The sequence below is a fragment of the Sprattus sprattus genome, assembly GCF_963457725.1.
Source record: "Sprattus sprattus genome assembly, chromosome: 8".
In the NCBI taxonomy this organism is placed as follows: domain Eukaryota; kingdom Metazoa; phylum Chordata; class Actinopteri; order Clupeiformes; family Clupeidae; genus Sprattus; species Sprattus sprattus.
This window is the reverse complement of record NC_137927.1, coordinates 21,710,033-21,731,186: the sequence shown is the minus strand read 5'-3', so window position 1 is coordinate 21,731,186 and position 21,154 is coordinate 21,710,033. Positions and strand designations below refer to the sequence as shown.

Genomic DNA, 21,154 nt, shown 5'->3' with positions numbered 1-21,154 from the left:
CCGTAGCAAAACCCGCCTAAATTCTATGGCTAGACCCTATTGGTGCTCTGATCGGGGGATCTTCGCACTTTTCGAAAGTTTACATACCTCCCTGAAACTGCTGGTCAAAAACTGCTGAATTTGAATCCGTGGCTCTGCGAGTCTGCAGTCAGACCCTTCTCGCTAACGAATGTGTTGGAACCTTGCCTTGTACTTACAGTAGGTGGCAGCAACCAATTTAGCAAGTGTCCACTCTCCCAAAAAATCAAAGAGGAAGTATTTATTGCGCCGCTACACCGGCTTGGCGACTAGTGACCACTGCACTGCTGTATTTTAAAGTGTTGAAGAATGTGGCCGTCAATTTTACAATTCCTGTGGGTATTTTATACGGCTTTGAACGCCTGTTCTGGAGAAAGACGTCTAAAATACGTCACATTAGTAAGTACATACTAACCTTGGAGAAAACCTCTTGGATTAATGTTATGCTGTTAATTAACCACTCTTTTGACGTCAACTCTGCTAGTAGCACTAAGCCCTTTACAACCTATATCATAATTTGCAGTCAGCTCAACTGTATATCTACACTGCAAGGCGTTGTTTTCGTTAGATATCCTTGCTACATACAACCTTAGGAAAATACATTCTGTTTTTGCTAGCTACTGAGTTTGCTATTTTTTGGGGGGTTTTCATTTTTGCCATTAAGGTGACAACTGAAGCAGACTTTTGCTTTGGAAAGGACAAGCATAAAGAGTAACGTTAGTGGGTTCAAAAAGGAACAAAGTAGACATATATCTTATATGCTGAACATTTGGTTACCTACATGGGCATCCCGTTTTCACTCGACTAGGTTATCACGTTAGCCCCAGGAGGCTACCCTCGTATGTTATTGCTACATTTCAAGTGGACAAAGAAATAACTAGCTCGCAATGCCAGTCTTACAGGCCGGTTTGCAATGCCTGTCATTGCCTAAGAATAGCCATGCTTAACGCAGGCATGCCTATCATTTTTTTTGTTTGTTTATAGTTTAGCCTATTAGTACGTCATAACTACTTGCTTTGTCCAGCTTGCCTTTTATATTGTGTGAAGTATATAAACTACAAACAGTGTGTCTGTAATGAACACCTAGGTTTTACTTTCACATACCGCTGAAGTCGGTTGAATACATACCCCAAAAACATAGGCTATACAGGCATGGGTTGTGTATGCCTCCAAGGAGAAAAACGGCTGTATTTTCATAATTTGACTGAACTTTAACAGATTGTGTTATGATAACAGTCCACTATGTTGAGCCTGAATGAGATGAGAGATATTTACTTTGCTTTTGATTGTGTGTTTACACCTAGCTATATCGGCATGGAGACCGCTCCCCTGTCAAATCCTACCCAACAGATCCGTACAAAGAGAGTGCTTGGCCCCAGGGTTTTGGTCAGCTGACTCAGGTATGTCCTTCACATGATGCAAGTTTGTGTTCGGCACTGTGTCTCACTGTGACTGGGAAGGTGATAGGTCAGGAGACATTACTATTTTTATTTGTTTAATACATAGGATTGGTTGTGTAAGAACAAAAGGGGGGGTGACCTAGTACATAACTGGGCATTGTTTGTCAGAAGCAAGGATATAATCGTTATCTATTTTTAAATGTGTAATTGCTTTTTAGTATGGATTTTTTCATTTAGTTTTAGTTAGTTTCACTACAGGAATAGGAGAGTAGGACGAGAAAAAAAGAGAGCAATAGACCTCAAAAGAGTCAGTCTCGGACCTGTCTGCGAGAGCTAAAAGTTACGATGCCGAGCTGGGTTTCTTTCTGTTGGACTACTCAGTAATAACTTATTAGCTGTCTTGCTATGTCTTGTTTTGCACAAGTTATCAAAAGTGCTGAAGTGCCCTTGAGCAAGGCACCTGACCCCAATCACTGCTCCCCGGGCGCCGCCAAAGGCAGCTCACTGCTCCGGGTTAGTGTGTAACCTCACTTCACTGTGTGTGTGTCCAGGCGCGCTGGAACCTCTTTCATGCCGGGGGTGCTGTGACGTGCCCCCCCCCCCCCCCCACCCCCACTATAAAGTTGTCGTCCCCCCCCCCCCCCCCCCCCCCAACAATAATTGTAAACACAAATAAATAATTTTGAATAATATAGTAATATGAAACTAGAAAATGCATTTCCTGAAGGAAATACCAGTGCATGAAATGCAAAAGTTAAGAAAGAACGAATAAAAGAAAAGTGAAAGAAGGAAAGAAGAAAAGAAAGAAGAGTGAAAGAAGAAAGGAAAGAAGAGTGGAAGAAGGAAAGAAGAAAAGAAAGGAGATTGAAGAAAGGAAAGAAGAGTGGAAGAAGGAAACAAGAAAAGAAAGGAAAGAGTGGGAGAAGAAAAGAAAGAAGAGTGAAAGAAGGAAAGAAGACTGGAAGAAAGGAAATAAGGCTGAAAGAAGGTAAGAAGAAAGGAAAGAAGAGTGGAAGAAGGAAAGAAGAAAAGAAAGAAGAGTGAAGAAAGGAAAGAAGAGTGGAAGAAGGAAAGAAGAAAAAAAAGGAAAGAAGGAAAGAAGACTGAAAGAAGGAAAGAAGAGTGGAAGAAGGAAAGAAGAAAAGAAAGAAGAGTGAAGAAAGGAAAGAAGAGTGAAAGAAGGAAAGAAGAGTGGAAGAAGGAAAGAAGAGGGAAGAAGAGTGGAAGAAAGAAAGAAGAAAAGAAAGAAGAGTGAAAGAAGGAAAGAAGAGTAAAAGAAGGAAAGAGTGGAAGAAGGAAAGAAGAGTGGAAGAAGGGGAAAAGAAAGGAAAGAAGAGTGGAAGAAGGAAAGAAGAGTGGAAGAAAGGAAAAAAGAAAGGAAGGAAGAGTGGAATTAAGAAAGAAGAGAGGAGAGAAGAGAGAACAAGTGTGTGAGTGGAAGAAGGAAAGAAGAGTGGAAGAAGGAAAGAAAAGTGGAAGAAGGGAAGAAGATAAGAAGAAAAGAAAGAAGAGTGAAAGAAGGAAAGAAGAAAAGAAAAAGGTAAGAAGAGTGGAAGAAGGGAAGAAGAAAGGAAAGAAGAGTGGAAGAAGGAAAGAAGAAAGGAAAGAAGAGTAGAAAGAAGGAAAGAAGAGAGGAAGAAACAAAGTAAGGAAAGAAGAGTGAACAAGAGTGGCTCTGGATAAAGACAGTAAAGAGAGAGTGAAAATATTGAAAGAAGGAGAAAAAAAGAGTGAAGCAGAGAGATGGAGTGTGAGAGAAAGTAGAGTGAGAGTGATAGAGAGAAAAAAAAGTAGAGTATGGAAGGTGTCTATTAATATTCCTAGTTATACAGTTGAATGGAGAGGTACAGAGAGAAGAGGACCCTTTGAGGCTTGCCGTAGGTGTCAGTGAAGCACAGGTGCAAGCCAGTTTAATTACAGTGCATGAAATGCCCTGTATTGTTATTCCTAGGCTTCTTCTTCTTCTTCTTCTTATTCTTGTTACCTTTTTCTGCGATTAATTCAGCCCGAACCGCTTAACGTAGAAACTTCATTCAAACTTTGTCGCGTAGGTCTTGTAAAGGTCACTTATGCTATGTATTTTTCACTTTTCTAAACTTTATACTTTTTAAGATATTAAATAAAAACGAATCTAAATTTTCCCATTGACTTACATTGGGCCATTATGACATCATAATAGGGTCTTTAAACTGGCTTGCACCTGTGCTTCACTGACAGCTGCACCAAATCAAAGGAACCTCTTCTCTGTCCCTCTCAATTTAACTGTAACTAGGAACATTAAGACACCTTCCATTCTCTACTTTTTTTTCTCTCCATCTCTCCATCTTTCTCTCTATCCCTCTCAGTCTACTTTCTCTCACACTCAATCTCTCTTCTTCACTCCATTTTTATCTCCTTTTTTCAATATTTTCACTCTCTTTTTCTCTTTCACTCTTCTTTCCTTCTTCCACTCTTCTTTCCTTCTTTCACTTTTCTTTCCTTTCTTCACTCTCCTTCCTTCTTCCTCTCTTCTCTCCTTTCTTCACTCTTCTTTCCTTCTTCCACTCTTCTTTCCTTTCTTCTTTCCTTCTTTCACTCTTCTTTCTTTTCTTCTTCCTTTCCTAACTTTTGCATTTCATGCACTGGTATTTCCTTCAGGAAATGCATTTTCTAGTTACCCTATTATGATGTCATAATGGCCCAATGTAAGTCAATGGGAAAATTTAGATTCGTTTTTCTTTAATAACTTAAAAAGTATAAAGTTTAGAAAAGTGAAAAATACATAGCATAAGTGTCCTTTACAAGACCTACGCGACAAAGTTTGAATGAAGTTTCTACGTTAAGCGGTTCGGGCTGAATTAATCGCAGAAAAAGGTAACAAGAACTAGAAAATGCATTTCCTGAAGGAAATACCAGTGCATGAAATGCAAAGGTTAAGAAAGGAAGAAGAAAAGAAAGAAGAGTGAAAGAAGGAAAGAAGAAAGGAAAGAAGAGTGGAAGAAGGAAAGACAAAAGGAAAGAAGAGTGAAGAAAGGAGAGAAGAGTGGAAGAAGGAAAGAAGAAAGAAAAGAAGAGTGAAAGAAGAAAAGAAAGAAGAGTGAAGAAAGGAAAGAAGAGTGGAAGAAGGAAAGAAGAAAAGAAAGAAGAGTGAAATAATGAAAGAAGAAAGGAAAGAAGAGTGAAGGAAGGAAAGAAGAGTGGAAGAAGGAAATAAGAAAAGAAAGAAGAGTGAAAGAAGGAAAGAAGAAAGGAAAGAAGAGTGTAAGAAGGAAAGAAAAGTGTAAGAAGGAAAGAAGAGTGGATGAAGGAAAAAAGAAAGGCAAGTAGAGTGGAAGAAGGAAAGAAAAATGGAAGAAGAAAATAAGAAAGGAAAGAAGAGTGGAAGAAGGAAAGAAGAGTGAACCAGAGTGGCTCTGGATGAAGAGATAAAGAGAGAGTGAAAATATTGAAAAAAGGAGATCAAAATGGAGTGAAGAAGAGAGATTGAGTGTGAGAGAAAGTAGACTGAGAGAGAAAGCTGGAGAGATGGAGAGAAAAAAAAATTGAGAATGGATGGTGTCTTAATGTTCCTAGTTACAGTTAAATTGAGAGGGACAGAGAGAGAAGAGGTTCCTTTGATTTGGCACAGCTGTCAGTAAAGCACAGGTGCAAGCCAGTTTAAAGACCCTATTATGATGTCATAATGGCCCAATGTAAGTCAATGGGAGAAATTTATATTCGTTTTTCTTTAATATCTTAAAAAGTATAAAGTTTAGAAAAGTGAAAAATACATAGCATAAGTGTCGTTTACAAGACCTACGCGACAAAGTTTGAATGAAGTTTCTACGTTAAGCGGTTCGGGCTGAATTAATCGCAGAAAAAGGTAAGAAGAAGAAGAAGAAGAAGCCTAGGAATAACAATACAGGGCATTTCATGCACTGTAATAAGAAGAAGAAGAAGAAGAAGAAGAAGCCTAGGAATAACAATACAGGGCATTTCATGCACTGTAATAAAAGCCCGCCAACACAAGCGGTGCTAATTATAAGCATAAAACAATGTGTTTTTTAAGTGTTGAAAAATCATGATCCCCTATTCCTCAAAGTGTTTTGGTTCACATGCTATTTCCAACGGGCGGGGCTACTGTCTGTATCAGTCAATCAGCCCTGTAGCCTACACCATGAGTCGTCAGCAGCCAGCCCCCGGACCAATTCTGGCCCGCCAGCGCTTTTTTGGGAAAAAGGAAGTTTCTTGATGATGTAGCAATCTGTGTTCGAAAGAAAAAGGGAGTTTCTTTTGTGGTTGATGCAGCAATCTGTCTTTATTCCAGTAAAGTGCGCAATCTTTTTTCCAGTAAAGTGAGCAATATTTATTCACGTAAAGTGCAGTAACGAAGCACGTTAAACATACCCCGGATTCAGCGTGCATCTTGCCCCCCCCCACCAGGAATTACTCTTTGAAATGTTACCATACATTGTCCCCCGCTACAAAAATGGGATCATCACTTACAAGTATTGCCTATCGCCAATGAGAATCTAAACATGTAAACAGATCCAAAAAAATAAATGATCAACAACAACAAAACATACAACACGATCGATTATGTGGCATGTTCCAGATCTCGGCATAAATTATAAACGTCATTAACATTCACAACTCCTGTGAATCCAATAAAGAATTCGAAAGTTTGGTCTTATTTTTTGGCTTATTGCTAGTCATTGCGACAGTAATGCGTGGGTGGAAAGAAGAAGAAGGTGCTGCAGCATCTCCATCTTCTAACTAGTCGCATTTTTGCCAAAATACGTTTTTCTTCATCCGTTACAGTACCAACTTCGGCACACACACGTGAACCTCATATAGCAAGATCTCCATGTATGCCTGTGATAACTAAAAACTAGCAAACCCATTTGTTTAACATTTATTTTCTTCCCCAACGCAAAAATATGTATTAAACCGTTTAAATATATATTTAATACATAATAATGAGTAAGAGCTTATTTATTTTTCCGGGCCTGGAGCTATAGGGGGAGCTGCAGCGCCCTCAGCACCCCCCTTCCCGCGCCACTGTGTGTGTCACTTCCCTGGATGGGTTAAATGCAGAGGTGGATTTCAGAGTGTGTGTGTCTACACCAGGGGTTTTCAAAGTGGGTGCCGCGGCACCCTGGGGTGACGTGACACATGCTCAGGGGTGCCGTGGAATGGCCCAAGGCTTGATCATTTAATATATATCAAAATTAAATTTATTGTAATTATATAAATTAAAAAATGTATTTGCAGCACAAACATCAATAGGCTACAGTTTACAGTTGATTCAGGGCGTAACATCAACAACAGCTCTCTCGTTGACTTTGTTTGTTATTCCGTATTGACAGCAGTGAAGGTAGGCGCAATGGATAAACTTTTAAAGAGAGTGCATCCATCTCCACAGTAACAAACATCGGAATCGAATTTAGCAAATAGAAAAGTGAGCCATTATAACGACCCGTACCTCCAGTATGTTGCGAGTTCTGCAGGGAGACGTTGGCTAATGCAGCCATGGTGCCTAGCAAGTTGGCAAGGCACCTGGAGACCAAGCACCCGACACACCACAACAAAGACTAGAATATTTTGAAAGACTTTAAACGCAGAATACCACACAGAGCGAACGCTTTCTACCGTGTGTGTGTCTGAGGAGGCACAAAAGACTAGTTTTTTAGTTGCCGAGTTGCTTGCCAAATCTAAAATGCACACACTTCAGAAAAAAATCCCCCTCTCTGATAACACGATCAAACGTCGCATTGATGATATGTCGCCAACATGGAATCTGTACTGAGTGAGAAACTACGGCTAAGGGGGACATTTGCGCTTAAAATAGACGAGTCCACTGATGCTAGTGGCCTTTGCCAGATGATCGTTAACGTGAGATACAGTGGATGAGGACAAATTTACAGAGAACTTTATTTTGCAAAGAACTGGACAACCATGCTAAACTTAATGGGACACATGTGCCCGTCTTTGACTGCAGAGTTTGTTAATGGGAGGAGGGATTGTGGACAGTGCAACACCTGAGGCAAAGGCTGTCAGTTGAACAGGACCTCTGTGTTGCACTGTCCACAATCCCTCCTACACCTGAGGCAAAGGCTTTCAGTTGAACAGGACCTCCGTGTTGCACTGTCAACAATCCCTCCTTGCATTAACAAACTATGCAGTCAGAGACAGGCACATGTGTCCCACTAAGTTGATAAGTTGTCTGAAGGTTTGTTCCTGCTATGTTTTGTTACTGCCAGCTAATTTCTCGATTATTACCCATACGTTTTGGCTGTGATATAGTTGTGAGAGGGATAGACGTTGTCTGTTCATATTCTGTTCACTATTTATTCAAAAGTTCTATTACATTAGTTGAATTAAAGAGAGTGGTTAATTTGAATATAACAAAAATGAGATAAACCTCACCTTCTTAATGTAATGCCTTTAATAAAAGCAGTTATAGCCTATTCAACACATCACAAGGTTAAATCAAATGGCCTAAAGTACAAATATGACATAAAAAATAGGGGTGCCGTGGATGGAGAGAGATATGTTTAGAGGTGCCGTGAGCCAGAAAAGTTTGGGAACCACTGGTCTACACCACCTCTGCCAAAGAGAGGACTTTCACTTTCACTTTCAAAAGTTCCCAGCTAGTTAGTTTTTCATCGACATAGTTATTGGTGTCAACCCTGTCTCACAGAGATTTGAAGTTTTTCCAGATGCCCAAAGTCATCAGCCTGTCCTGTTTCAGGCTAGCATCCAATTAAATGCATCCCGCATCAAAGTTCTGTCCGTCTTCGACCATCTCACACCAATACGCCTTGGAAGTTTGCAACCTTGAAAAGCCTAACTCAGCTAGTTTTTATTAAAAAACACTGTCACCAACAACATTGTATTAGATTCCACATACTCCACATTCAAATCTGATGTCACAATAACTAACACTATGAAGTCACACTGTGTAAATTCTTGTGATATTTTTCTACCTTGTCAGAACATGCTTCTCTGGCTTCTGCTGTTGTCTTTGCCGGGTTCTGTTTCCTTCAGCTTGTCAACAAATACACATGTACACTGTCCATTTGGGCGTTGTTTTGTATTTACGACAGTGGTGTAAGAGTGAGCAATACCCTTTTTACCCCTTATGAGTTTACACCCCTGCATTTATTTGTTTGAAGTTACAAGAAGGTACAATATTATATAAGCAGTATGCATGTCACATTTGTATTATTATCTATAATATTTATAAGTAATCTACCAAATAATCATACTGTGAAATGTAGTTTTAGTCTTTGTGCTAGAGTATGTGTAAAATCATACAGCCTACTGAACCATGGTGACAGACTGTTTTGGCCACTTAAGTTGGTTCTCTAAGGTCCTGGGTATGCTGTAAGCATAAAGGCTCTAAATCATGCTATTGCTATGAACAAATACAGGGCCATCTAACATATATGACCCTATCATCGTAGTATCACAATGGAGGGCTATTGCATATGCAAAGAGAGGCTATTAAGCACACGCAGTAAACCAAGTCATTTTAAGCTATACACACGCAAATATGTTTTATTACATGTTATCAGTTGGTGACTTCAAACAGCAGCCAATCATCAAACTGTCACATGCAAGGACTCAACAGCGACCTTTCCAATATAACAACTGCCCAACCATAGGTCCCAAGCAGCAGGATACAACGACGCACAACTGGCTGGTCACAGCCGCAACACGCCGTAAAGGCCCTCTTTCACAGAACGACATGCGTCTGTCTGTGGCCCACAAGTGTTAAACACCACAATAGGACTGCCAAACCATAGAACCTGAGCAGCAGAATACAACAACAAAGCTGCCTTTGTCAACACTGGGGTTTGCCAGCATTTTGTTGAATTAGGCCCGTGACGCCTCCAGAAGGCTCAATAGAGGTGCCCGGCGTCTCAGAACCCACCCCTTCCATGCTTACGATGGGTCAGGAGGTCACATGCTACTACTAGAGACAACCTCAGATGGAACTTGACAAGATTTCACAAAGCTCAGTGTTAGTTCAGTAGCAGTCTGCGAGCACCTCAGCCACAACCTCTGGCTCGCTTTTTCAGCATCCTCAAACAACTCCTTTAAAGTTCCTCTGACTGACCGTACCCAAAAATTAAAGTGTTGTGGTTGATTTAGCTACAAAGCCCCTAGCACTTATCTCCTGTGTGTGTGCTTGCCAACCTCGTTGCCTCACTTCCACTACCAGTTCCACATACATCCTTTCAAATGCTTCCTTAATCACATCTCCATTAGGGAATCTTTAACACAAATGTGCACTCACACTCAGAATAAAACTACATGTCTGGTCTCATAGCAGACAACAATACACTGTGGAATTTGAAGTGGTTTACCGAAATCATCCAGCAATTTCCAATCCCGTGTTTTGCCCCATTTGCCAGTCCTGTCTGTATGTAGGTACAAAGGGGTGCCTTATTATATTCTGTATTACTCAAAACCTATTTTAGAGAGCTGTTGATTAAACTGTGTGTTCATTATGGAGGCTGCAGTTTCTAAGTCTGTCGAATCGTATCGTGTTGTGTTGACGTGCTTCTATTATTTTCTTTCTTCTATGTATTTTTACATTGTATTAGCCACAAGCATATTTAATATTGCACTGTAGCAAAGGCTCAAAGCTAGTGCTTAGGTTACATCATAAGGGGAGCTCTAATAACATAAACGATGAACGTTCATATAGCTATCAAATCAAGTACAACAGGTCCTATTTAATAAGCAAGCATGCAAACATTAATGTATATCAATTAATATCTTAAGTCATTTCTTAGTATTTTTTCTACAAAGTAGTACTTTCATATCACATTCATTACGTTGTTCGATAAAAGTGAGAAGCTCTGCAGCGAGATAGAAATGCCCTCAAAATGAAAACTTATTTAGGGAGTGTTGACCCTACATTTTCTCAAAAGGCATTAACCCTATTTACTTTTACTTTTAGTAAGAACAAGTAACCATTTTACACATAGAAATCTGCATATTGTGTATCTTTCAGAGAGTAGAGTTCGGTCACCTATGTTTATAGCCATGATCTCATCCTTACTCTTCTTTTAGGTTGGAATGAAACAACACTATGAGCTTGGACAGATGCTTCGCAAACGTTATGAAGGATTCCTCAATGAAAGCTACAACCGTCATGAGGTAATTCTTAAAAGAAAATCACTGCGAATGTGTGTAATGAAAATTGTGGTCTACTCTTACTTGCTGCATACTGAAAATGGTCATTTTATACAACATTTTATATTTAACATTTCAAAACGTTCAGCAAGACCCTGAGTTTGTGCGGTTCAATACCAATGTTTGTGATGCTTTGGAAGTTTAATTCTTCACCATGGCTCACTTTTGTTTTCAGATTTTTGTACGGAGTACTGACTATGATCGAACCCTGATGAGTGCAGAGTCCAACTTGGCTGGCCTTTACCCACCCAATAATTCACAGGTCTTTGAATCAAGTGTGCATTGGCAACCTATACCTGTTCACACAGTTCCCCAGAGTCAGGAGAGGGTAAGTGTTATAAGTCTATTCTTGAGCACACTGCACACAATAAGCTCACAGAGGAGAGAGACACAAATGGTGTTAGTAATGCATGGATACAAACACTTGCTTCGCTTTGAGTTCGGCATGTCATGGCGTGTGGAAAAAGTCTAACAGACTGTAGTAGCAAGCTAGTTACCAAGCTAGCCAGCCAGCTAGTAGGCTATTCAGTCACTTGTCTTTATTTCAGAACTGTCATTCTATTAAAGTAAGCACAGGATTAAATAGCTGGTGCATTTTAAGTGGTAATCTAGGCTACTGTTCAATCACGTTCAGTTGTCATCAAGTCAGGCACAAGATGTCTTTTGGTGAAGAATGGAAACAAAATGTAATATAGCTGCAAGCTTACTTTAATCGTTGGAATTGTTCAACAGTTAGCACTTTCTGCTCATTCTGTAAGGTAGTATTTATTATATTATATTTTAATTATTTATTATGAATATTCAGTTTTAATACTGTTTGGAGAACGTACACTGAACTTAATTATCATAGCAATAATTCTTATAACCGTATCCCTTTATCCTATCAAATGTGTTTCTAGCCTGGGATGAATATTTCCCTACCCTCTGTCAGGTCGATGTGAATAGTCATGCCTTGTCTGATCTCTTGCCTTTAGTTGCTCTCATATCCCATTGATGACTGCCCTCGCTACAAGATCCTCATGAATGAAACTGAGCAGTCTGATTTCTTCCTTAATGTGACAGAAACGTACAAAGTAAGTTGTTTGTTTCCCCCAATATTGTGTTTCTTTAATGCTGTAGTCATAGACATAAGATCCCTCATTTTTTCATTCCTTCTTCCCACAGGATTTCCTGGAAATGGTGCGGAATGTTACAGGCCTCACTACTACCACTGTAGAAAGTATTTGGAGTGTCCACGACACCCTGTACTGTGAGGTGAGAAATGGGAACCAGCTCAGCTATTGCCTTATACTCCCTTCATAATGCTTCCTGTTTAAGTACCGGCCATTGCGTGTTAAAGTAAAGCATCACCTGGTACTGCTAACAAACTCCCTGATAAGAATATTTTCATAATCTTCACAGCAGATGCCAGGTTGTTGCATGCTGGACAGTTAGTTTAGTTCAGACTTAATTCAACCGGTTCAGCTGTTAAAACCTGCAGCCTAAATTTCTTGAAGGTGTGAGTATGGTTCAAAAGAATGTCATGTAAAGGGTTTATGAAAACAATGTGGTATTACCTCGGTCAAAATTGGCACATATCTGTGTTTGTGAGAAAAACTGCACGATATGCACACCCCCTCTGACTTCAAAGAGGAACATCAGGGTATCACATGTATCACATGATTTCAAAGCAAGTCTTCTGACTTGGCTGCCTTACAACTATACATTTCCCAAATCTTCATCAGTACTTAATCAAATTTACTGAGCAGATAACTTGATCTTTTCTTGATCTTTCGTTGTAAAATGTCCCCCAGGAACATTGCATATCACCAATATTTTTTTCAAAGCAGGTTCATGATAGGTGAAAATTCACCCTAGTTAGTTCAGGACTCCAGAGCTGCATGTAAGTACATTTATTAGACAAACAACAACAACAATTGCAATCAGGCTCCCCTCCCAGCACAAGGCTGAAAAGTGAAGGCAAGATAAACCCATCGCACAAGGTTTATATAGACAGAAGTTAAGCTTTCAGCAGGGATAACCACGTGGTGGCTTTCTCACGTCTGAGGCTCCCGGTCTTGCAAGGATGGCAGTTTTGCACAAGGTGGGAAGAAGCACAGTTCCCTTCTTATCACCTCTGGTCTAAACATGCTCTTGTTCATATGTAGACTAAGTGGCACCTAATATTCTAGTTACACACGCAGAAAGAAAAGCCATGTTCCTACTTACATAAGTACATGATTCATAGAAGGTAATTAATAATACAAGGCAATTGATTATTATATTCTTCAGTCATTAACAGTGTTTGGAAATAATCTCCATCAGTTCACAATTTAGAATTCCTTGATTGAACAGAAATAAGGTCTTATTCATACACAATTTGCATTTAATCCCATATTGTTAACAACCCTTTGGTTATTTAATATGTTGTTTTTTGAGGAGTGACAACTTGCTGGAGTCAGTATCAGTGTCAGTGCATGCATGCAAGCTGTCAAGCATGAGAGTATAACTGTGAAGAAGGGGCACTTCTGACCGCTGGTGTCTTGTGACTAGGCAGCTGAAAGAACTTGTGACATGCAGTGAAGTTTCATACCCTGCAGAAGTACCAGAGTGTGAAAGGCTTTTAATGTTCTCAAACCTCAATCCAGAGTTGGGAATGTGAGGATTAATACAAAATAAATAAAAAAACATTAAAGATGAGTCCCCTCTCCTGTGTGGACAGATGGCAAAATTATAATTAAAATCCACATCTTATTAAGATTAGAATTCAATATCCTAGATTATTCAGAAACCACAGGGAACAGAGAACCCCCGAAACTCCCCCTCAAATGGTAAAACAATGAACAAAACAAACAAGGAAGTTCACCTTTGTCACTAGTGCAAATCAAAGTTTTGCCGCAAAAGCCATAGTTTATAGTATAGTGCTGCACAAACCTTGGTTAAATTACACACTGCTGCAAATGCAATTATCTCAATATTATCCATTTTATTTAGGTTAGGTTGAGAGGCCGTAAACTTTCAATTTGGCCGGTTTTAGAGGGTATTTGTTTTTAGATACAAACATTCTATAGCAAGTTTTATAGACTGTGTTGGATCTTATATGGTTCTAGTATACTATAATTGTCTTAAATCTTGATATGCTGTAATAATTATTTTGGGTCAAACATAAAATATTTTAAAAACGTTGTATAGTATAAAATGTTTGTAAAGTTTGCAACTAACACACCTAACTAACTGTGGTGTTTGAGACCAGCATAAAATAAATAAAAGATATGGCATTCACGAGTATGGCATTCAAGGCTTGGAAGATAAAACAAAGTTAAGTGAAGCCCTCAGATTGGCATAGAAATATAGCTGCAATCAGCAATGAGGGGGGCCAAGCAGGTCAACAGTGCCTTGTCAGCATGGCAACTTGATATCATATTTGGTTCAAAAGTTGTGTGCATACACACCTCCAATTTTTCCCTTTTTTGCTTCACTGCTTGGTCCCCAAATAAAGTCTTATTCAAGAGAGAAGGCAGATGACGAACTGAAGAGAAGTACTGCAGGCAAAGGTGAAGAGTAAACTTGTTACACAAAGGAGGGCAGTGCTCCCCAGATGAACGAGGGAGAAGAAAGCAAGCCAGGGCTCTGAAGTCTCAGTTGGAAACTTCACACCTCTATTGATATTGAAGTAAACCTAAAAGCTATTCCTTTCCAATAAATCCACTGAATTATTGATGAAGGCATCTAAAACAAGTGAAATGTGGTAAAGGTATTTACCTTCAATGCTCTGGTTGGATGCCATAAATACCTACTTCATTTCTAGTACTACTGATAGCAGAAAGAAGGCTATCTGGGGGGGAAGGGGTTCAGATGCTAATGGGTCGGGTCTCGGTGAGACAAAGTAAGAGTATACATCCAGGGGTATGGGTTACAGAGTCAGATGATAGTAAATGATGTAAGCACTTAGTTCATGTTTGACACAACAGAAGAACAGCAATATTTGGTTCCATTACCATCAATGTGTCAAACTCTGTATTCATTTTAAAAACACCAATTGCGAGAGGTTGAGATAATGAGATTTACCGAGGTTGTTTCACTAACTTTGGCTAGCTGTCTCTGACATCATATTCACTGAACCTGTGCCACAGACACTCCCGTCATTATTTTAACATTCTGTCAAGTTTTTACTGTAATGATTTTGAAGCTTTGCATTTTTAGCGAAGGACATTCATATATTGTTATTCAAATACATTATTTGTGGGTGGGTGTTTTGTATTTTTTACAATGTAGTTACAACATAACATGACAGCTCCATCATGGGTGACTCCTGAGGTGATGGAGACACTGGGGAGACTAAAGAACTTCGGCTTCCAGATGATGTTCGGAGTCTATAAGCAGAAAGAGAAGTGTCGGCTTCAAGGAGGTACGTTCATATTTAAATTGGGTGGAATAGTGTATTGCTCATGCTGCAGACATTGTTCAGGAATGGTTTTAGGAACACCATGAATTCAAGGTAACCAGGCCTCTGAATTAAAATCTAATCGAGCATCTGTGGTATGTGGTCTGATCAATGGCAGCTCATCAGTGGAGCAGCAGTAAAGACTGTACAATGTTCTGAGGAGTCTCTTCTCATGACACAGAGGAGTCATTTGACTTCCTGAAAGTGTTCCGCAATTTGACCAGTAGAGTGTGGAGAGGTTGCAATGCGTTCTCCATGTTTGTGCAACATCCTCCTCCCCACAAGCTCACAGTCTGATCAATTTGTTAGTTTCTCTGACTGTGATGCTTCTGCAGATAGCAGAAGCTTATTTTCAACTAGCCACAACAAACTGGTTAAAGACATTTTTAAAAGAGATGTACTGAATGTCATAGATGTAAATGATCACAAGGGTAGATGGAGGGATGGGCCTGTGCGCTGCTTCTGTGCCAAACGTTCAGACACAAGAAGCAGAGGTGCCAAAGAACAGGTGGAATAAAGAAGTAAAAAAGAAGAGTTAAGAAGAACAGTACAGTGATTGTGTCATGATGACCACCACTGCAGCAGTTCCTTTTGTTTTTGGTCGCTGATATCTTAAACTTAGAATTCATTAATCCACATGAAACTTTGCATGATTGTAGCCCCACATGGCTGATGTGAAATAAAAGGTGAAATTTGGGCCAGATCACCCCAACAAACGCTGCTTTCGTCTATATTTAAAAGTATTATTATGATACTGTGTACCCCTGTCCTGTTATAATTGTTGACACTCTATGTTGACTATTGTTTTTAAGCATATTCAATACTTTGCAAACAAATGTCACATAGATTTATACAAAAAAGCTCAAATTGTTCCTTATGTATACATGTAAACTTCTGCCTTGACTCTGAAACAAGTTTGTTAACATGCTAGCTGTTGTTTTGGCAACATAAAAGGCATTGTCGTGCTGTGAAAACTTTTCACAGGGTGATCCGTCCCATTCTTTCTGGCCACTTTTAGAACCACAAACGCTGATTCTTCCAGGAAAGTTTACTTCACCTGAAACAACTCAATTGAAAGGAGCAATGATCTCTTACCATTTTTGTCATTCTTTTAAATCTAAGGCCTGCTCTTGAATCAGATCATTATCAAGATCCTTGCACACGCTGTTCCAGATTCTAAAGACCCTCTGAAGATGGTTGTATACTCAGCGGTGAGTTAAGCTTTTTGTACGGGTTTTCAAGTGGTGCTACCAATGTCAGTGTTAAGTGGCTTTGTAAATTCAACAGTTTATGAATGGTGATTAAGTTAGTAGAAATATTGACTGATGTGGAGAAACCACTGTCCCTTGTCATGTTGCATGCTACATTGGAGTGAAACAATATGATTTCAATATATTGCATGCTATACATGAGAGAGTCTGGCACTGCATAACATGATTACAATTTGTAAAACAAATGTGGTAAAAAAAAATATCCAAGGGGGGGGATGAATCTTTTTCATACACACTGTATAGGATTAATGATTTCTGAATGGTAATGCAAAGACTGGGGATAGGTTAGCCTTGAGACTTGCCTCCGCTATCAGCTACTGAAGAAAGTATGAGTGAGTTTGCTGTTGTCATAGCTGGAATAATCATGAATAACACGGACAAATAAAGCATTCTGCGTCCTCTATTCTCTGCTGAATAATTGCCCCTTTTGATGATCCACCAGAAAACTGTCATTTTTGTGAACTGTATGTTTCCTCACTACAGCATGACACCACTGTCGTGGCTCTGCAGGCTGCGTTGGATGTGTTCAATGGGCGGCAGCCCCCATACGCCTCGTGTCACATGTTTGAGCTGTACGAGGAAGACAATGGGTATGTTCTTGCCACATTTGAGTTCTTGAGCTCATGTGCACTCTTTATGCCAAATGTATTTATACGTCTTGGATAATAGACTAAATATTGGTAAAATAATAGTGTTTCTGTTTGGCAACATTCTAGGCTGTCTGACATTAAAATAATTTTGCTTTGAAGCATTTTATAGAGAAATGTAACATTGTATGGTTTCCATCTACAAAACTGGCACTATGTGCATGTAATTAACGATTTTAGCTGAACATGGGAAATGGACCTTGAACCTCCGGATGAACACAGATTAATAGCACTCTAACTCATCAAGGACACATCTGAATCTTTTTTTTTTTATAAACATATAATTATTTTGTGTAAGTGAAAAGACAACTCAATTCCACTGTGACCGTTCCTCTTTAATTCAATAATAAAACACCAGAGGGAATATATTCAGGTGAAATAACATCAACATATTGTGTTTGCTTCTGTATCGATTCAGTCCAACAAAGAAAGAAACCTTTATTTGTGTGATATTGCAAATTCCTCCATAACTGGTTTGTTGCAATATAACAGTCACAGTGTCAACAAAAAAAAAAATGCCATTGTCGTGTCACTGAAATTATAAATATGCATTTTCCAGTTGGCAAACCCATGCAGCTAGAAGTAGCCAGAAGGTATCTTTCTAGTTTACCATGCCTCCTTGTTAACTGTCAGGTAACTTGCCTTGTTGTCTAGGTCCATGCCTCCTTGTTAAGTGTCTGGTAACTTGCCTTGTTGTCTAGGTCCATGCCTCCTTGTTAACTGTCAGGTAACTTGCCTTGTTGTCTAGGTCCTTCACTGTGTCCATGTTCTACCGCAATGACAGCAGTCAACCACCGTATCCCCTGGCCCTGCCGGGCTGTGAACAGAATTGCCCTCTCGAAGACTTCATTAGTCTCACTCAGGGGGTCATTACAACAGACTGGAAGAAGGAATGCCAGGAGGAAACTACAGCAAAAGACACAGGTCAGTGTTTTCGCAGTAATTCATTTACTTTTTAATGTATAGATTCGGAGTTGCACAAATACATTTTATGTGGGAATACAACTTGCAGCAAACAGACACAAAATATTTAAAAAATGCGCTGTTACTTAAAAATAGAAAAAAATGAACCAGGAGTTATATGGCATGTCCAAATGTTTGGGCACCCTTCCACTTGTAAAGTCTAAAAACTTCATATTAACTAGTGAGGCCTTATTTAGTTTGACTATTATTAGAACTCATTAGAAGGCAGGTCAAGAGTTGTCATTCAGAATGGTCAGCTCATGGCAATTTCAAAGGATGATAAACGATCTGACACCTCTAATGTTGCAACAGCACTCAACAAATTAAGGTTCTTCTTAGCAACTGACAGTATCTGAAAGGAGCTATTTCATGCCCACAAAGCAGCATACGGTTTTATCAAAGCATTTCCAGCCTGCAATTCCTAATGACTAAAATGTTTTATTGTGAGTAAAGTTATCTGTTTCATTTTGTCCATTTAAAGTTAGTCTTGATGGGACTTCTGCAATATCCTTCAGAATTTGAAGAAGATGATTTTGGCTGATCACAATGCCTTCTGGCTAAAACAGCAAAAAATCTTTGTAAAACCATCTGAGATTGAAATACAACTTTATTTACTGTGATGTCCATGTCTGTAAGATTCTAGCAAGCAGGTGACACAGAATGTATGATACACCCATTTGTGACACCAATGCGGCCTATTATCTTGTGAGCACGAGCCTACATAATTATTTTGCGAGCATAGAAGTATGTTGTGTGTGTGCCAGAAATCTATCCAGTGTGGACAATATAATAAACTGTGACCTAGATAGTACATTTTGTCAACATGAAAATTATTTTATGTACAACAGTGACATACAAACAAGAGAACTAATGGTACCAAAAAGATGATAAAATGTGCTCCCAGGATAATAAATTGTGTGCAATAGATAAAAACACTCATTATATTCAGGACTTCAGGGGCTCTGTAAACTGCTAATAAAGTAGCCTATTAACACAATACACAATGTGAAACCATGTTTTTGTGATACAGCCCACATTAATCTTGATAATTGTTAAGACAAATTTGACCTTTGATAACATTTTCATAACTTTTAACATAATCACCGGCTATTGTTCTATCTAGGCTACACAAAATGGCTCTCGTGGGAATGTGTTTGAATAAACAATCTTTTTTTCATTTAGTGTGCTTATTTTTATCATTTGCTGAAATTATTTGTTATGATGAATCAATTTGACCTGACAACTCTACTGCTAGTTCACAAACAGGCAGGCTATCTATCCATCTAGTGGTGTTTCCTTATATGACACTGAAAGTCGGTAAAGGTAAAGGTAATTGGTAAACCAATTGCAATTGCAGACAGTATGGGGCGAAGTTTTTTTCTCTCCTAATTTACCAGAACTTTTCCAAAGGTCTGCAACTCTTAAAAAGCCAGTTCATTTTTTACATTTCCAGTGCACACGTTTTCAAACCAAATGTGTTATACTGCATAAAAAACACTTCTGAAATTAGCAGCACATAGTTAGTCTTTCTTAAAGAATGAGTTACTACCGTAACTAAATGGTTGAATATACACCTCCATTCACTTGGTGAAATTCATCACTATTTAGCCGTGTGTCCATTTTTCAGTAACTTACTGTTCTAGGCTGATCTTTCATCTTTACTCCCTGAGATTGCTGAATGTAACATCTGTATTTGCCTTCCCTCCCTCAGAAGTGGTGATTGGGTTGGCAGTGTGTGCATGCCTCCTCTTTCTACTCATCGTGCTCCTCTTCACTGTGCTCTGCCGGAAACGGGAGACTTCAACTGGCTACAGTCACGTCATTAATGATGGAGATGAGAACTCCTGACAGTCATACCAGCTTTTGAGGAAAGCAGACACATGGGACAGCGAGGACGACCTGTGAATGATACATTGGGCCGTCCCACACACAGCATACTATTTAGGATGAAACGGATAAGAACATATTGAAATATGTTGACTGCTTTTACTTAAAAATTTAAGTTAGCTTGTCAATAAGTTCAAAGATTGGACTTGACAGTGCTGCAAAAATTGTCTCGCTTAGCTTCCTAACATGAGTTGTTTGCCACATGATGAATTGGCCCGGAATTACAGTGAAAATTACTGAAATCTACTGGAAGAATCTAGAAACTATGTAAGGCTGTGGTTTTATCCATTGTTGCCTTTGTCACAATGCAGTAACCACAGTGAATGTCCACTGAATTGTTGCTTGGAGCAGGGTCTTGACTATGTCCTTCCTAGAAAGGGACAAACATGGTTGTGTTTTTGTGTGAATTCTGTTTACATACGGTCATTGTGCCACTTTAAAAAGTGGTTGTGTGAACCCACCAAAAGGGAATAGCTGGTAGTGCTTCATGTATATTTGCTTTTTATGTTCAGTAAAAGTAAATTGTCTAATACAATGCTACTTGCTATTCAACTAATCAATGGCTGTGTTCTTAATTTGACGTGCATTTTGCGACTAAATGCTCCAGTCCTGTCCTGATTACTGCTTGGCAATTGACCAACTTTCCATTTTTTTTTTCTCCATAGAAAAGTTAATAATGGTGTGGAAGAATTGATATGATTTTTTTTTATGTTTCAATAATTTGTCAAATGGAATTATCCTGACAGTGATTTGCACATTTTGGAAAACACCTCAAGCAAATATGATTGTGCCAATTTAGTATTTATATAAAACATTAGATTTGGAATCCCCATGGTAGACATATTCAGGGGATGTAATTAAGTAAGGAAATACTATGATTTGTCTGACTTCCACTCTGTAGTGAGGATCTAAATATTTATAAAATTCAATGAGCTTTGTTCTAGTTGGTTTTTATATTAATTGTTTACAAGGTGTCCAATTTTCTCTGACTGTATATATGGAATATTTTAAAATGGCAAATGAAAGGGAATGTAAAAATGAAATATGCAAATAAATACAATGATTTTACTAACATTTTACCACATGTGAAATGCATTACATCCCTCAGTCATCAGGGTAGGTCATTACACTTTTCACCAACTTAAGCTAAATTCTCCTCACGTTCTTCTGCTGGTCCATACAGTGTGTGCACAAAAAAAATAAACTCTCATTTCAAGAGCCAGGACTGTTCATGAAGAAAAAAGTGGGTTGGACCAGACCATACACGATCCCAGCCAACCCGCAAGTGGTACCCCTGCGCAAACAGATTGCTTCAGGGGCATGGAACGGCAGATTGTATTTGATTGGCCTTTCAGCATAACCTTACGCCAGGATCAA

The 21,154-nt window shown here is 39.0% G+C and overlaps 1 protein-coding gene across 2 annotated transcripts; it reads left to right on the top strand.

The window, feature by feature from the left end:
- Nucleotides 1–69: 69 nt before the first annotated feature.
- Nucleotides 70–20,759, top strand: acp2 (acid phosphatase 2, lysosomal). Of its 2 annotated transcripts, none has more exons than XM_080843404.1 (11): nt 70–417; nt 1,323–1,418; nt 10,464–10,550; nt 10,762–10,914; nt 11,561–11,659; nt 11,751–11,840; nt 14,841–14,973; nt 16,132–16,220; nt 16,764–16,870; nt 17,676–17,851; nt 19,605–20,759. In XM_080843404.1, exons 1-11 carry the CDS (start codon nt 328–330, stop codon nt 19,736–19,738), a joined length of 1,254 nt encoding a protein of 417 aa, XP_080699530.1. In that variant the 5' UTR covers nt 70–327; the 3' UTR covers nt 19,739–20,759. The 2 variants fall into 2 exon arrangements, with proteins under 2 accessions (XP_080699530.1, XP_080699529.1); XM_080843403.1 differs by having other exon boundaries at nt 19,602–20,759.
- Nucleotides 20,760–21,154: the final 395 nt, after the last annotated feature.

Coding starts and splice junctions, on each gene's coding strand:
- acp2 (XM_080843403.1), top strand. CDS start 328: ATGTGGCCGTCAATTTTACAATTCCTGTGGGTATTTTATACGGCTTTG. Junction 14,974..16,131: donor GAAGTGTCGGCTTCAAGGAG/GTACGTTCATAT, acceptor TTTAAATCTAAG/GCCTGCTCTTGAATCAGATC. Junction 16,221..16,763: donor AGATGGTTGTATACTCAGCG/GTGAGTTAAGCT, acceptor TCCTCACTACAG/CATGACACCACTGTCGTGGC.